This window comes from Thunnus maccoyii, chromosome 6, assembly GCF_910596095.1.
Source record: "Thunnus maccoyii chromosome 6, fThuMac1.1, whole genome shotgun sequence".
Taxonomy (NCBI): domain Eukaryota; kingdom Metazoa; phylum Chordata; class Actinopteri; order Scombriformes; family Scombridae; genus Thunnus; species Thunnus maccoyii.
In genome coordinates this window covers 8,016,702-8,034,470 of record NC_056538.1, presented here as the reverse complement: position 1 = coordinate 8,034,470, position 17,769 = coordinate 8,016,702, and the positions used below count along the sequence as shown (strand labels likewise).

The following is a 17,769-nucleotide window of genomic DNA, read 5'->3' as shown; positions in this document are numbered from 1 at the left end:
ATGGACGGTAAGTGTTTGTTTTAGGATCAAAACTAGCTGAGCTCACTGGAGAACATATTGATTCATATGATGATGATTAAAGGTTCAATCTGTGATCCAAATGTGGAAAAAAGTTCAACACACACCCCTCTTTTCACCCTCTCTTCTCTTCAGGTCCTCAGCTGTCTCGGAGCTGTGAACTGTCTCTGCCCTGTTGTGCAGACGGAGTGTCATTGTCGAGCGCTAAAGCCCCCCAAGTCAGTGGGGTCAGAGTTCAGCTGGAGATGCATGCACTTTGGCAGCAGTTTGACCAGCTGGGCACAGAGATGATTGTTACCAAAGCTGGACGGTAACAACAGCACTCATATTTCTATTCCTCATTATGTTGTTTTATCCTTTTATATTCTTTGGTGTCTCTTACCACATTATGTTCATTTATGTGTTTGTAAACTGCAGGAGGATGTTTCCAACATTCCAGGTGCGAATCTCTGGCATGGATCCTGCTGCTGAATATGTTCTGCTCATGGACTTCATCCCTGTTGATGATAAAAGATACAGGTAAGAGACACATAGAGGGAGGTGTGCAGTTCTTCGTGTGTAACAGAGACTAACTGTGTTAACATAAATTATTTTGATCCGTTTAGCATTATTTGTCCCTCCGTTAGCTTCCTCTTACCTTACGAGCCCCATTTCAAACATTATACACATGCATGTGTGTGTGTGTGTGTGTGTCAGATATGCGTTCCACAGCTCATCCTGGTTGGTGGCAGGTCGAGCAGATGTTGCAGCTCCAAGCAGGATGCATTTCCACCCAGACTCACCAGCCCGTGGAGCCCAATGGATGAAGCAGACTGTATCCTTCGACACCCTCAAGCTCACCAACAACCTGCTGGATGACAACGGACATGTTAGTTAATGTCATTTTATATACTACATGCAATATGCATTTATTTTTGAGTAGAAAAATACCGATACTTTACATAACTTTACATTTGTGCAAGAACATGTAGAAATGTTTTTAACTTGCTTGTTGTTTGTTTTCTCCTATTTATTCCTTGCCAGATGATACTGAACTCTATGCATCGCTACCAGCCGCGCTTCCATGTGGTGTATGTGGATCCGGCACCCAACAGCCATTTGAATGCATACAGGAACTTCTGCTCCTTCTCATTCCCTGAGACACGCTTCATGGCGGTCACCGCCTATCAGAACCACCGGGTAGGAAACCCAGGATGGGCTTCAAACTAATAATTACCCAGAGTTAGGGAGAAATTTCTTTACTTTTTATCTGATTTATTTTACCCCCATCTCCTACACCTCTCTCAGATCACCCAGCTAAAGATTGCCAGCAACCCCTTTGCTAAAGGCTTCAGGACTACAGACCCTCAGGACTGGTGAGTGTCATTCAGTCTGGTCTGAATCCAGCTTGCCTGATTAAGAAACACATCTTTCCCTGGATAGGCCAGTTGAAATCATGACTAGATCACAGTACATCTTTATCGCTGTTATCAGCTGGTAAATAGTGATAAGGCAGCTGTCTTGCTGATACCTAATCATTGACCTTTGTATAGAAAGAAGTGCACACATGGAAGGTTTTTGGCCATTTAACTGTGAGATACATGGTTGTGGTGACTTATAGGAATTTGGATATATACAGTATGTGTATGTATGGGCACATATATCTGTCTATTATACTTGTGTGAACATAAACTGTATCTGTGTGGGGTGAATACTTATACTGTTCATGTCACACTGACCCCTTTGTTTAACAGCATGTTGTTCACACTCTGATCAGCAGAGATGTGACGATTGTGTGTGTGTGTGTGTGTGTGTGTGTGTGTGTAGGGTGGGTAATTCCAGGCCCTTAGCAGTGTGGTGTCCACCAGAGGGCAGAGCTGAGACCCTCACCACCAAACCTGTAGAGGAGACAAGCTGGGGCTCCAAGACTTTAACCAGTGAGTATCTCTCTATTTGCAATACATGTTGAGTATAATGTCTCAGCATAATCAAGGCAATGGGAATGTGCATGGAAACTTTTGACTGGTACTGCATATTAATACATTTTCACAATAATGATATTGTTTTTCCTCCAAGCAAAGATTCAGCAATCAATAAAATTTTATACTTGTTCAGTTTCTTTTATCACAGTAGTCAGTTTGCTCCAATATCTTCTCTGTTCTTACACACTATTTTCTTCCCTGCTTTCCCCTGCCCTCCGGTAGGGATCGTTAAAGTAACTTTGTAACTTATATTTGCTATTTTTCTTTTAGTCAGAGCATTGTTTTATGTGGTGGAAGTGTATCTGAATGCTAAGCAGACACCTCATACAAAATGCATGGCTGAAAAGAGACACTGAAGCACAGGTTAAAGCGGGCTTTGTGCTTTGACGTCCCCCAGTCACAGTAATAATCATTAATGTCTTACCACTCCCGCGATGGGTACATAGGCAGAATCTGATTAAGTCAGAACAGCAGTGGCCTAATGATTTAGATTTAATAGATAGGGGATACAACAAATTTGGTCTGACTGCTGATCAATACCTGTCCAACTGTGGTCTCCTGCATCCCTAGGACAGGAAGACTCAGCTCCGCTGTTAGTGGAGCAGAGTGGACTGTTCCACCCCTATAAAGACTCAGTTGGACTCAACATGGAGAGGAAAGATGGGGACAATATAGCAGCCCCTGCATCTTTCTTTTCCCCCCTCCCTTCCTACTGGGACTGTCCAGGATCATCGCATGAAAGAGGCAATCTGTCATAGAAGCCAAGTGACTGTGTTTTGAAAAAAACTGGACCTGCTTCTTCATCTGATGTAATGCAGTTTTATTGTGTATTTGATAATACATGTACATAGTTTGAGGTCTGCCATACAAAATAAATCTATAGGGATGCTATATAACTCTTCCACAGTGTCTATGACAATAGGATAGATATACTACAGTGATATAGGCTAGAAATAATACCACAGCATATAATGAGAGCACTACAGAGTCATAGTGGAGTAATATGGATTGTAGCAGTACAGTGACACCACAGACACTGAAAAGTCTCACTAGTTATATTATTTCTTGTTACAAAATTTGTGCAACTGTAATGAAATAGTTTGTTGTTGAGATAATAAAAATACATTTTGAAATCATGGTCTCTGATTCTTCTTAAATTAGGCATAATACCTGTTTAGAAAAAAAGCAAATACTAACTTATATACTATCTATACCAGGACACTCAATAGTCGTGCCTTAATATACTGTTTTAAATACTGTGTGTATTTAAAACATATCTGTATACAAATACACATATGTGTGTATTTGAAACCATATAATGTGAATATATAGTTTGAATGACAGTAAACTTGAACTTGAACAAATAATATGGACCTAACTGTATGAAATCAGGTAGCGTGATTAATAATTAATTTAATTAATGCCTCAAATTAAAATGTGATATGGAAACAGACATTCTTTTGAGCTACACTGCATTTGTGGTGAAAACTTCATTACCCAGAATGCAGTGTTATTTCCTGAAGATGTGAAGCGACCCATGACCGACATTAGCGCTTTACCTTCAAACTAAAAGACATCATGAAATACAAACAAACAATAAATAAACAAATAACGATAAGAAATCTAAATCAAAGTATTCCTTTAGAAAAGTGTTCTGTAAAATAAAACTGAACAATGACAGAAATGGAGCAGTTCCTTGAATCAGTGGTTCTCAAAGTGGGGCCCGGGGACCCCCAGGGGTCCTTGAGGGTGTTCCAGGGGTCTCCAGCAAAAAAGGGGAATAATCTATTTTCACTATAATCCCATTCATAATTGACACAATGACATAATGTATGACTATTTTGGTCATAGGTTTCAAACACTCTCTGTAATAAAACATCTGAGGGCAAAAATCTTGTCAGATGGGGGACCCTGGGACAAAATTTGGTCAAATGGGGGTCCGTGGTCTAATTTGTGTCAGTTCAGGGGTCTTTGACGTGAAAAGGTTTGAGAAGTACTGAGTTCGGGATTATTACTGTCTTCTTTTTTGGAAATGCCCACAGGAAGTCGTGTGTTTTTGTATTGTGACTTGATGGCGGTGATGCTCGAGCTCTCGCAGCTCTGAGGATGCAGCGGGGCGGATGGAGGAGGAGGAGGAGGAGGAGGAGGTGAAAGACTGGAAGGCGGAGAACAGAATGAACGGGTCGGGAAAGGGGAAGGATGCGGATTACGGTAGCCCTCCGGCCAGCCTGCCTACCGACGATGGTTTTTCGGTCGTTTGACATGAAGACCCCGCAGGCCCGCGGTTTGCTGATACACTGAGCACGGAGGGAGAGCCTGTAGTTTAATTATTATTTAAATGATCTGTGACACCGAAGGTTGCTTGGCTACATTGTGAGGGTGATTTGATGTTGCATTAGGCCACATACTGTTTCGTAGTCTGAAATAGGTTTCTTCTCAGCCGTTTCATTTAATGTCATTTGACCGGAGAAAAAGAACAGAAAGTGACCCTGTCCCTCTACATATTTGTCGCTCATCATGGTTTTATCCGTCATTTTAGCATCATCGCCACCTGATCTCCTCTCCGGTGCCGCTGCAGACTGAATGTCAAACTGAACGGAGAGCCCTGAAGTCGAAACCAAACATACCAAAAAATTACAACTTCACTCTGCGTCGACATGGAGTCGTCGACGTTGTTGACAGCTTTGTTTACATGGACGACTTTGTTTGTGCTCAGCAGCGGTCAGTCCGCGCCGGACGCCTCGGGCCTGCCTCTAGCCATCCGCGTGCCACTGCGGCAAGGCGCTCGCGCTGAACAGCCATCGCCGCTGCCACCCGCCGCGGCCGTCAACCGCGAGCGCGGCAGTACGGGGAGGTTAGCTGCGCGCAGGCGGAGAGGAGCGGCGGCATCGGCGGGAGGTATCAGCTTCGTGGACATGATCGATAACCTGCGTGGGAAGTCCGGCCAGGGGTACTACGTGGAGATGGCCGTGGGGTCTCCTCCGCAGAAGGTAAAGTGTCTCTCATCTTGTCAAAGCACTCCTCGATGTATGATGTGAACAAACGTGCACAAGTAGATGTTTGGCCTATAAAACAAAACTAGCCTACATGACATCAGATATAAATGGCTAATAAATCAATAAAATCTCTATTTCAGGATAGCATTGTATTTGACTGCTTATTATTTTAACTGCACACAAAGTCTGGCTCTGCTTGCAAAATGCAATTTTCATTATGATCCTTCACTCCTTGTCTTTCTCCCTCTCTTTCAATTTAATTTAATCTGCTTTATTGGCAAGAATGTTGCATTAAATAGCAGGTACTTCAGCCAGGTGCACTTAACTCAATGTGGTACAGCCTCAAAAATAAAGTAAATCCAACCCACTGTTCTTTATTGATATGCAAGTATGAAAGTGAAAAAGCAATATTATGAGAGCATTAACATATATTTTTCATTTATTACACTTTAACCTCAGCCTTGTAACTGACTTACTAGATCTTTGCTTGTGTTGTATCAGCTCTCAGATGTGCATCACTTTGGATAAAAGCGTTTGTTAAATGAAATTATAAATTGTAATTGTGTGTGTCTGTGTGTGTTCCTCTCACTTTGTTTCAGTCAGCTACACAACAGGTTATAACATTAAAACAGGTATATTAGAGTATCACAGACACGCTCCAAGGGCCTATGGGGATATTATGATCATATTATATTATATACTAAGCACGTAGTGACAAAGGGATAACACACCTGCAGTGTGTGTGTTCTTTATTAATATGAAGATCATCACACTTTAATGTTTCTAATGTAAGATTTCTGTGATTATTGGGTGAATTAGAAATCAAAGTGAACTGAATTGAAATTATTTCAAAATTTACAGTCCGATGGTACAATACCGTTGATGGCCCTGCAATGACAGATGGCCCGTGTGTGTGTGTGTGTATCTGTGAAAGTGAGAGAAAGGACTGAATGATACAGACAGATAATGGAACCATTAATTCTGCAGAGTGAGGAGTGCCAGCTGGGTGCAGCTGCGCTGTACAGGCTGGCACACAGAGGGGCGACGGATAGATGGAGAGGGAGAAAGTGATGAGGTGGTGGAAGAGGAGAAGAACGAGAGGGAGAAGGTGACTGAGAAAGTGAAACAGAAATTAATGAATGGCGAGAGAGAGAGAGAGAGAGAGCAAGGTGTGAATGATGAGTGAATGAAAGCAAGAGAAGAAAGTGGGAGAAAGGTGGGAGTTTGAGAGAAAAAAACACAAGTGTGTAGGACAGAGGGAGGATGTGGGAGTGAAGCTGGGAGCTTTCAGGAAATACTGTAAAGGGAAAGATTACAAAGAGATGATAAAGGAGACGGCGGGCCCGAGGTGCTGAGCGGAGGTGTCACTGAGCCCATGAGAGACACTGATGTTTCCTATATCAAAGATAGTGAGAGACATTAAAAGACAGAGTCATATCTGCCAGGTCGGGAATTCTGTTGTCTACCACAGTGACTGGTAGCCAGGAAGATCCAATCAGCAAAGACAGATAACACACTGTTTTGCTGAATAGAGTGAATGTCCTTCAACCTGTGGAAGTCCCCACAATCTAGACCTGGGGATCATTTGAAATGTTTGATTCTAGTGGTGATAAAATATAATGCTTATGTTTTGTTACTAATGTTAAAGCAATGCTTTTTTGACACCTTACTTTGAGAAATATAAAAATTCTTCTTCAAATCACTCTTTTTAATTAATAAAAAATGATCTCAAATGGGCAAAACTGATCAAAAAGTGAGTAAAGAAAAGCAAGAATATGTGAATGTATTCAATGCCATCTTTCACTGCTTGACGGTCTCCTGGTACTCAGTGCTACAGACTTTGGTTTGTACGGTAGCAAAAAAGTATTGAGATTTGTGATCCCATGAGGTACGTATCCAGGCATAGGGGCCCTTCATTTCCTTTGAAAGTGGCTCACACAGTGCCTACCCCAAAAATGTTTACATCACATCCTACTTACATTTCCATAATGCAAGTCTTATTGGGCTGGAGAGCATCACATGACCTGCATGTCAGGGTTTGGACACTGTGTCAAAAATCGCCACCATATATACGGGGGCTTGATCACCATGTAGCCTACTGTGACCTCTGATCTCAGGACAAACAAAAATTATAATTTCATTATCAGAATCTGTTGTTGTTATATCATTACTTCTATTCTATACAAGTTTGGAATTTACATTGAAACAACCGGGCGTGCAGATACATTTATTGCTTTGAGGTCTGAAATGAAAACCAATAAAACTGTTTTTTAAAGATCCCTTCCAGACATGTTTGGAGATATTAAAAAAAAAAACACTGTATAATCCATTCTCAGTGTTTGTGCACTGGAGGCTTCAAGTTTCCACATCACACTTGTGTAAGTTGAATACTGGAACATAATTGCTTTCAAAATTGATGTGATGTCACAAATCAAACTCGTAGGTACCCTCCTCAAACTCAGATTTCAGGTGAGCACAGAGATGAATGAAGTGAAGCTCACACATCCAACTGAACACTGAAAAACACACTTTTGACAGGAGGGAGACTTTAAATGTGGACATTGTAAGATGCAAAAATAAAGGTGACAACAACAGACTGTGTATTTCTGACAGCATATTGAAAACGACCATATATGAGGGTGTATAGATTTCTGAGGAAAGCTGCACCTGTTTGGAGCCAAGCACACTGAGCCTGAGGGACATCAGGGAAACATGCCCTCTAGTACAGTAAAAACAGCAGCTCCAAGTCTTGTCAAGTGATGTATATTAATCAAGCAGAAAAGTGCAGGTCAGGGATCAGTGACCATCTCATTCATTAAAATGACCAGGCAGGAAAACCATATCTATAACCCCACACTGATAAGCCATCTGCAGGCCTTTAGCAAGTCTTAAAATAAACATGAATCAAATTATGTAAATGTATTTAAGGCCTTAAAAGCCCTCACATCCACATAAATAAAGCTTTATATAAACTAATTTATTAGTCTGCACATATAATAGACTAAAAGAGGCAGTAGGTCAAAGTACTGTGTAATTCAATGGTTCAGCAAGTGCAAAATGGCTTGAACTCGAATAAGTGCATAAGGAGAAGTGATGTGGTAGATATAAAATTGTGGAAATTACCTCAAGTCGTTTACAGTAACTTTCAGATGTTATGGTAACCACTCGATGATTTCTCCTCCGTAATGGCTGAAACGGACAGGCACTCTGCCAGAAAGGACAGGAAGACAGAGACAGAGAGCAGAGAAAGATGTGAGGTCTCTGTGTGTCAGGATGCAGCCTTTAGTGTTTGGTAGTGTTTGTGTGGTTGTGCGCAGTACTGTGTTTAGGGCTAGGTGTATGTGTGTGTGTGTGTGTGTGCATGCATGAAAGAAACAGATCTATCCTGAGCTGTCAGCAAATTTCAGTCCAAGAGAGGAAGATAGAGTGTGTAGTTCATCATTACTGATGGTAGTGGTGTTTGGAGAGACAGTATATATAGGTGTGTGTGTGTGTGTGCGTGTATAATGTATCATTGATAGGGATGTACTGTACATATGTGTGTGTTAGAAAAAAATGAATGAGACAGAGTCAGTATTTATTCTGGGCTTTCAGGCCCAGCCCTTGAGACAGTAGCACTTCTCTGGATATTTAAAGAGCCAATCCATTATTGAACAGCTTGCTGTGACTCTATGGCTGCCTGTCTCTTCATCTGTTTGGGTGTTTCTGTGCCATTTCGTCTATCAATGTGTTTTCTTCATCAATCAATCAGTCTGTCTAGTATGCGTCTATCTATCACACCGTCTACTAAACACACTAGCTCTACGGTGTGTTTAGTAGACATACTGTGTATGACTAAAAACTATGAAAATGTGTGAATAATACAATGTATGCATAGTGTGTAAAACCACAGCAGCACAAAGAGAAAAATGAGACAAATGAAAAGGGAATTATATAGTTTATATTATAGTATGAAATTATGTGTTGCATGGAGATAACAGACAAGTACAGAAATATGACACACAGTAGTTTATATGGGTAATATATAATATAATGCGTGTAGGTTTTGTATGTCTGTACTCATCACCGTCTGCCAGTGTGCTCCATTCACACATTCACTGTCTGTTTTGACTGATTGCGCAAAATATGATACTTACATGGAGATGCAGCCTGAAGAGGAGGAGAATGGAGAGATGGGGAGTAGAATGGGCAACCTGAGAGGAGTGGAGTGTTAGAGTGGAGACAGAGAGGGGACAGTGAAGGACATTTAGGGCAACAGGAAACAGCACAGGACGCTACAAGGAAAGAGAAATGGATATAGAGAATGACTGGGAGATGAAAAAAAGACTAAGTGAGAAGTGAATAAGAGAGAAAATTCGGCTAAAAAATATATCATATAAGGCCATCGATATCTTAAAAAAAATGGAGGTGTCAGTATCAGACGTTAAAAAGCCCACAGCAGTCTGACTCTGTTTTTCAGTGCAGCAGGGAAAATTGTTTTACAGGATGTCTCTGTCTCCAAGGGAGCCAAGATTCAGATTAAACTTGCCCTTCAGAGATTGAACATAATCAATTTCACAATGTAACCTTAGCATCCGTTTTACAAACCTATTGATTTGTGCAGAATGCATCCAGCATATATTTAATAAGTTGCTCTCTCTCTCTCTCTCTCTCTCTGCCTGTCATTCTCTCTCTGTCTCCCTGCATTCATTAGCTGAACATCCTGGTGGATACAGGAAGCAGTAACTTTGCTGTCGGGGCAGCTGCTCATCCCTTCCTGCGCAGATACTACCACCGCTCACTGTGAGTAGAGATAAAATCAGTGGTAAAACTGGATGAAAAAGCGCCAAAAATCAAATTTGTTGTACTATTTAAAAACATCAGATACATTTTTTATTAAGATTGTTGGAAAGTAAAACTCCTCCTCTGTCTCATTCACAGCTCCACCTCGTACCGTGACCTTGGCAGAAGTGTGTATGTTCCTTACACCCAGGGTCGCTGGGAAGGGGAGCTGGGCACCGACCTTGTCTCTGTGCCACATGGCCCCAATGCCACGCTGCGTGCCAACATTGCTGCAATCACCCAGTCAGATCGCTTCTTCATCAATGGATCCAACTGGGAGGGAATCCTGGGACTGGCTTACGCTGATATAGCCCGGGTAAGAGCAGTCTGTCCCTTTGTCAGTTAGCTCAGTGTGAAACCTCACAGGGCACTTTTGCACATTGGCGCCTTCAGTTGGCAAAACATTTGATGACAGTATCCAGAAATCATAGTCTTTTCTATTTTAGTCATTCTTCCTCTTTTACTTGCATTTTACCAAATTGTTACAGTAAAATACACAAACCCAACTGCTGGTTAAGACTGAACATCAGACTGTTCAGGTACAGGATGGTCTCTATGAACACTAGATCACTGCACTACCCACTGGTGAAAGAAGAAAGGTGGGCTGATGAAGCTGGAGGGTTAAAAACATTTTAAAATTTTACTTAAAGCTTATTGTAAAGGTAATATTCTTCATTATGCCCCAGGAGCAGTTACACTATTTGTTTATTAGATTACTTTTCTCTGGAACTCCCAACATACATAGTTTCACCTCAGCATTCATTCAAAAATGCTCAGAGAAACGGAACAGAGGTGATGTCTTTATGGATGTTGGATATATTTTTTTCTTTTTGGATATATATACTTAAAATTAAATTGTATTACTGTTGAAATTCACTGCAATACTTGTAGGAAAAGTAATATAAGATTGTAAACACTGGAAAGGAGAATTAGGAAAAAGAGAGGCAGGATGAAACCTGATTTAACAACAATTATGTTGTTCGGACGATGGTATTGTAGAGCAGGAGGAGGTTTATTTAATCTTTTGGAAATTCAAAACTAAAAGCTAAAAACAGCATTATGGTTCGGCCATTCAGCAGTAAAGCTACCCTACTTACTTCTCTCTCTCTCTCCAGCCTGACGAGACATTGGAGCCTTTCTTTGACTCTCTGGTTCGCCAGACGCCTGTCCCCAACCTCTTCTCTCTCCAGTTGTGTGGAGCCGGCTTTACCCAAAACTACTCCCTGGGCAGTTCTACTGTTGGCGGCAGCATGGTGAGACACACAGACACACAAATCATCCAGTATCACATTTGGAGCCAGTATTGGATAATCTTTATCCCTGTTCTCTTAGATCATTGGAGGAGTGGATCCGTCACTGTATGTAGGAGAACTTTGGTACACTCCCATCCGCAGGGAGTGGTACTATGAGGTCATTATCGTTCGCATTGAGGTAAATGGGCAGGACCTCAACATGGACTGTAAGGAGGTGAGATCTGCCAACTAGATAGAAGGCTGCAAAAACCAAAGAATAACTTCTTGGTCAGCTATTGATTCTAAAAGATTTGTAATTTTGACTATTTCTCTGTCTATTACAGTACAACTATGATAAGAGCATCGTGGACAGTGGAACCACCAACCTTCGACTGCCTAGAAAAGTCTTCCAGGCTGCGGTCAAGGCTATTGAAGCGGCTTCTTCGGTCAGTCCCTACTATACCATAAATACAGTTATATCCTTATTATCTTCTGTGTCACATTTCCTCGCTCTGTTGCTTCCGCTACCCCAGTCATTAAGCATTATCTTGAGATAACCAATAAAAGCAAATGATAATGTTTTACCCCACACTGAAAAGCTTCAGACTCATTTTATTAGACTGATATCTTAAAGCAGGAATGCTCTCAAATTTGTATGAATGAAAATGTGAAAGACCACCAAGAAGAGCACTGATGTGGACAGTACATTATCAATAAGCCTGTGGTTGATTAAGAACTCATAATATACAATATTTAGATCTGACTACAATTTCAAGTCACTCTTATTTGAGTAATGAACTGTATTATGATATACTTCAAATTTAAGTGGTCAAAATTGCAGTTAGGGCTTTAAAAATAATACTGCAGGTATCTTTCCCTAGCGTGCCCACTGCATGTTTGGATAGGCTCCAGCCTCCCTCATGACCCTGATTGTTAACGAGCAGTTATGGAAAAGGAAAGAATGAATGTCCTCCTGACCCTGTTTTCCAGACAGAGCAGTTTCCCTCTGGGTTCTGGCTGGGGGAGCAGCTGGTATGTTGGCAGGCCGGCACGACACCCTGGCACATCTTCCCAGTCATCTCCCTCTACCTGATGAGTGAAAACCGTAACCAGTCGTTTCAAATCTCCATCCTGCCACAGGTAATTACACTATCTTGTACTGGCTGCATCAAGCAGGAGTTCACAAATGTTTTCAGATCTGAGATTGTCTTTGTGATAACACTTGTCGCATGGGACTGTACAAAGTAATATCTGTCAAAATGATCAGTAGCTATTATGATTCACTTAACCTGCATTCATGGATGGGAAAATTTAATTGTAGTCTTGTCCAGTGCTAAGAAATTTGAAGTGAACCAGTTAGACACTGTCAGGGATGGGTGTTTAATTTTCCTTCTCAGCCTCAAAAAAGTTACAACATTTACTGAAAATTCAAATAACTTTGTCATTACTGTAAAGACAAAGTTACCCAGGAGTCGTCGTGTACATCCTCTGTAGGTCTTGGGTGATTTCATTGACTGCCTGTAATCATGAATATGTGCAGAGTTTTCTTTTCACAGTGGAGTCTGGTCACAGTAAGTCACCTCATCCTTCAACCGTACTCCTTTGTGTAATCCTCAGTGGATGAATGCCTGGCTAGGTGGCATGAGGAAAAAAAGTAATGACCGCATTTCAAAGAGAATTTCCTTTTGAATATATTTTCTAAAGCTTTTCATGCTTTTCACAAAGCTCTGAAAAGTCACTAAAAGTTTTTTATTAAAAGCCACTCAGAAGGGGTGCCCTGGTGGCCTAATGGTCAAGGCGCATACGACATAGGGGGACCTGTGTTGCATGTCATACCACTGTCTCTCTCTCTCCCCCTAGTTTTCTGTCTCTACACTGTCTTTCAAATGAAGGCAAAAAGCCTGAAAAATATAATCTCAAAAAAGCCGCTCAGAAAGGCCTTGATGGTTGTGGACTGAATAAGGTTTGACAGAGAGATTTAGAACTGAGGTTCAGTGCCGTAAACCTGTGGGAGGCAAGTGACCTTGATGAAACGCTTGAGAAAGGTTTTTACTTTCTTTGTCTTCTGTTCTCATTTCTACAGCAGGAACATACTAACAATACATCAGGACATACAGTCACATACATACAATTAGTTTTTTGTTTTTTTTTACCATAAAAACACATTATCAACAAAATAAATGTTAAGGAGCCCTTAAATTTGCTTGAAAAGAAGCCCAAGATGCCCTCTGGTGGACAAACAATGTAATGGCACCAGTGTTTCTGGATTTTTGCATTTTTCTTGCATTTTATGTTATTGTGGCTGATACCAATATATTTTTGATAAGCTCAAATCAGCCAACAATGAACACACAAATGAGAACACAAAAACATTTTTACTTCTCATTCCAGCTGCTTGTGTCTCTTTCTTTACCATCCCAATTCAAAGTCCATGAAAAAGGCGCATAGGACATATTTATATGTCTTATATGTCTTGTCCCCTTTCTTGTTTGTCATAATCCATATATAACCCTACTTAATTTTTCTTCCTCCCTCTGTTTCTATGCAGCAATACCTGCGGCCAGTAGAGGATGTAGCGTCGGCCCAGGAGGACTGCTATAAGTTTGCCGTGTCGCAGTCGAGCACTGGGACAGTTATGGGCGCTGTCATCATGGAGGGCTTCTATGTGGTCTTTGACCGAGAGAAGAAACGTATCGGCTTTGCTGTTAGCACCTGCCACGGTGAGGAAGAGAGGATGGAGGGATGAGGAGGGGAGGGGGAGAAGGAAAATGGATTCCTATAATTAAAATGATTTATGGTTTGTAATGTCAGGAATGAAATGTGAACAGTGGAAGAAGTACAGTGGCTACCAAAAAGGGGAGAAAAGGATAAAGAATAAAATGCAGGATATGTCTTGAGGATGTCTTAGTTTATTTACAGCACTAGTAGCATGGAGTGTCTGTTATCCTGATCAAATACAATCCAATTCTCTCCCATTTCCAGTTCACGATGAGTTTCGCACGGCCTCTGTAAAGGGCCCGTTCCATGGCGTCGATCTGGAGGACTGCGGCTACAACATCCCCCAGACAGACGAGTCCACTCTTATGACCATCGCCTACATCATGGCGGGTATCTGTGCTCTGTTCATGCTGCCACTCTGTCTCATGGTGTGCCAGTGGCGCTTCGCCCGCTGCCTCCACCCACACGGGGACTTTGCTGACGACATATCACTCCTTAAGTGAACAAGGAGAAGACAGGGACAAAAGGAGCCATGAAGACCTACACTTGAAACACTGGACCGAGCTGGATTGTGGTAAAAGGGATGTACAATGTTATAAAATGGTGCTGTTGAAAGAGAGTTTTGAGAAAGTTTTTCAGGAATATAATATATAAAAATATAGGAAACGCAGGCATACAGTGAACACACAGTGAGCCCAGCTGCTCTCAAATGAGAGAGGATAAGAGGATTACTAGAGCCATTACTGACATAAAGGAGGAACAAGAGAAAGTCGGTCTCATCACAGGCAGATCTGCCTCTTTCCTGTAAACTACCTATGCAGATTAGATCAGCACAGAGGTGGGAAAATAAAGTGAAATAAAAAAATCTTCCTATTGTTATAAACAGTGTATAAATAGACCACAGAGATGCATCAGATATGGAACTTCTGAAGGTCTCTTAACACTGCAGAGCTCCACGTGTGATTTTGGCTTTGGGGAAAATTACTGGGCAAATATAATTTACAAACATGAAGCAACTGGTGACCTGGATGTGCATACAAGATGGGAATCCATCATGGACATGGTTTGTTATGGTATGATTTGAACATACCGTATGAACGTGTGTGCGTTTATAGATCTATTTGTTGCTTACGAGTAAATGAAACAAGTTTGATATGTGTGAGCATGCCTGTATGTATGTGTGCATAGCTGTATTGTAAGTGAAGAGTATACCGGAAGATTTTATGAAAATGAAGATGACACTTATGAAAATGATAACTACTGAGTATGAATAGCGTCTATGAAATTACACTATTTTGCAAACGCCAGCAAAGAATTCTGCAATGCAAATTAGTAAGCATAAACAGGTTGATTTGATGAAATAACAGCATTTTACTGTATGAAATCGGTTTTGCTTAATATGAAACAGAGACTACTGAACAGTCAGTATCAGATGTCACTTTTTCTTCTTCTATTGATAGCTTAAATGTATCTATTGTACATAAGATTTGTGCATTCCAGATCTTCTATTTGCGCAGGCACATAAAAAAACACACACACACACACACACACACACACACACAAAACACATTGCTTATCCTTGCAAACTACTGCTGCACCATCTGATGATTTGCACACGTGACAACACATTACATGTTAACAAACCGAGACTTAATAGGGCTTCTCTCACAGACACAGAAACAGCCTAACTCACTACATCTTTCTATGGGGACCATATATGCTTGGACAAGGAAACCAGCCCAAAGTATGTTACACACTAAAGAACACAATGTATGTCTACAAGGGACAGTTTGTATTGTCTCTGAGCAAGCTGTAAATAGAAAAACTCAGAACTGTATATTTATCTGTCAGGCGCTGGCAGCACTGTTGAACCAATAAAGTACTTATTGTAACTGTAACATATGATTCTGATTTCTTTGAACAAAACTTTGACCACTAACTCTAACGTATATACTGATATCTGATATATTTAAAGTTATTATCTTGAAGATTTTCATTTAAATAAATGTTGATAAGTCACTATCTATCACTGAATGAGGTAACACAATGGTGATTGAGCCTATGGCCTGCTGATGAAAGCTCTTGAATTTGCAATACTATGATATGATGATCACACAGCGACACTGGATCTCTGAGAGTAAGTTCCAAAAACACACCTGTAATCACTACCTATCACCATATGGTGCCGCCAAAGAAAACAAGGTTGCCAGTTAAAATTTGACCATTTCAATGTTAAAAATAAATAAATAAATAAAAATAAGGAAAGGATTAGTAATGAATCTTTATAAGAATAAATATGACATGAACTGTGCATACCTAAGCAAAAATGAAAGGACATTAATGTTACATTGCTGGCCAATACAGTATATCAGTTTAATTAAGCTGAATAAGAATCATCTCTCAAATGGCTTCTTTCACCTTTTAAAAAAACTTTTTAAAATTTTGCTTTTGTTGGATACTTTACATCCTTTATTTTTTCTGTTTTTTAATGCCCAAAAGGTGTAATATCTCCAAAATTCAGTTCACTAATTATTTTACCTTTTTGGTGAGGGTAAATATATTTATTGGTACAGCCAGATTTAAAAAAGATATGCATGGTAAACATGTTAACATAATAAATGTCTGAAATAATGTATAATGTCTGAAATATCTGGAAACTTTGTTTTTGTGTCTTTTGGAAATTTAATTTTTTCTTTTTTTGCATTTTCAAACTTCAGTTTCCTCAAGGCTGGATTGTTGATTGGTTTGTGGTCATGTGAACAGAAATTTAGTTTTAAATAGGCATCATTAAATTACAATATCAACTGAAAGGATGCGGTTATTCCCTGACTCATCTAATAATAATAATAATAATAATAATAATAATAATAATAATAATAATAATGATCATACATTTAATGTGTATAGCACTTTTCATTCATAGTGAAACTCAAAGTGCTACAGCATTAATAACATAGAACACACAACATAAAGAAAATAGTAATAAGAGTTAAGATGAAAAAGCCTTCCTGAATAGAAAGGATTTTAGGCCTTTTTTACCGTCCAACGGTGGTGTGGCGGCACTCTAAGAGGACAGTGGGATCCACAATGTCAAATGCAGCACTTAGGCTAGGTCAAGGAGAATAAGTAGAGAAGGGGACCCTGCATCAGCTGCCATCAGCAGGTCACTAACAACCCTGAGCAGAGTTGTTTCAGTTTCCTGTTCTGTTTCAGAACAGGAAAGGGAGGTTGGAGAAAGGTCTGTAGCTGGCAAGAACTTCTGGGTCCAGGGTGGGTTCCATAAGGAGGGGGTGGATGACTGTGACCTTTGAACACTACCGGTTTGAAGGGAGAGGTTTGCAGCTTTGGCGATCAGGGGGCTGTGATGTATGATTTGAGCAGAGCTGTGGGAAATGGGTCCACAGCACAAGTACAGGGTTTCAGTGATGACTAGGTCAAGTGTGTGCCCCCTGGGAGTGAGTAGGGACATCAACATGCTGATTCAGGCCAAGACACTCAATCAGACTTAGGAGCAGCACTGCCATGAACTATGGAGGTTTACATTTTAGAGCAAGGCATTCAATAGAAGACAGATCAGGCATTGGCAGGGGAGACAGTTTTTCATGTCACAATGGCCAGGAGGGCCTCTTTTAAATCTGCATGTCACAAAGTCAGTGGAGCTCCCTCTAGTGGGATAACTGTGGACGTCGCTGACCCGAGAAAAATTAGATATTTGGGTACCACATTATTGACACTCCTGTGAACAGCACACATTTTTATCTATGATACTCTCTCCTCCACTCTGAGCCAGTTGAGACTAATAAAATGATCAGGGAGAAGATGTGCATGGAGTTTAAGAATCAACCTAGTTTGTTTTGAGGGGTCTGTAGCTCCAAAATAAATAAATAAATAAATAAAATAAAATAAAATAAATACATAATAATAACATAACAGAAAAAATAGGGCTGTCTCAGATTAACTTAAACATATCTAGTGATGAAAACAACTTGAGAGCTTTCTTGTCTTCAAGTCAAGAGTTTTAAC

General features: G+C 40.5%; 2 protein-coding genes across 2 annotated transcripts; both read left to right on the top strand.

The window, feature by feature from the left end:
• On the top strand, positions 1-1,377 carry LOC121898927 (T-box transcription factor TBX1). The gene is made up of 6 exons (XM_042414458.1): positions 1-7; positions 154-328; positions 436-537; positions 715-886; positions 1,042-1,197; positions 1,306-1,377. The coding sequence occupies exons 1-6, from the start codon at positions 1-3 to the stop codon at positions 1,375-1,377; spliced, it is 684 nt and encodes a 227-aa protein (XP_042270392.1).
• Positions 1,378-4,054: 2,677 nt separating this feature from the next.
• Positions 4,055-15,644, top strand: bace1 (beta-secretase 1). The gene is made up of 9 exons (XM_042415296.1): positions 4,055-4,969; positions 9,669-9,757; positions 9,896-10,112; positions 10,912-11,049; positions 11,129-11,263; positions 11,373-11,474; positions 12,019-12,168; positions 13,577-13,748; positions 14,011-15,644. The coding sequence occupies exons 1-9, from the start codon at positions 4,637-4,639 to the stop codon at positions 14,247-14,249; spliced, it is 1,575 nt and encodes a 524-aa protein (XP_042271230.1). The 5' UTR covers positions 4,055-4,636; the 3' UTR covers positions 14,250-15,644.
• The last annotated feature ends 2,125 nt before the right edge of the window (positions 15,645-17,769 follow it).

Excerpts from the sequence above, each read along its gene's own strand:
- LOC121898927 (XM_042414458.1), top strand. Across the intron at positions 887-1,041 it reads TGCTGGATGACAACGGACAT|ATGATACTGAACTCTATGCA; the intron begins GTTAGTTAATGT and ends ATTCCTTGCCAG. Across the intron at positions 1,198-1,305 it reads CCGCCTATCAGAACCACCGG|ATCACCCAGCTAAAGATTGC; the intron begins GTAGGAAACCCA and ends CACCTCTCTCAG.
- bace1 (XM_042415296.1), top strand. The coding sequence starts at position 4,637 with ATGGAGTCGTCGACGTTGTTGACAGCTTTGTTTACATGGACGACTTTG. Across the intron at positions 4,970-9,668 it reads TGGGGTCTCCTCCGCAGAAG|CTGAACATCCTGGTGGATAC; the intron begins GTAAAGTGTCTC and ends TGCATTCATTAG. Across the intron at positions 13,749-14,010 it reads TGCTGTTAGCACCTGCCACG|TTCACGATGAGTTTCGCACG; the intron begins GTGAGGAAGAGA and ends TCCCATTTCCAG.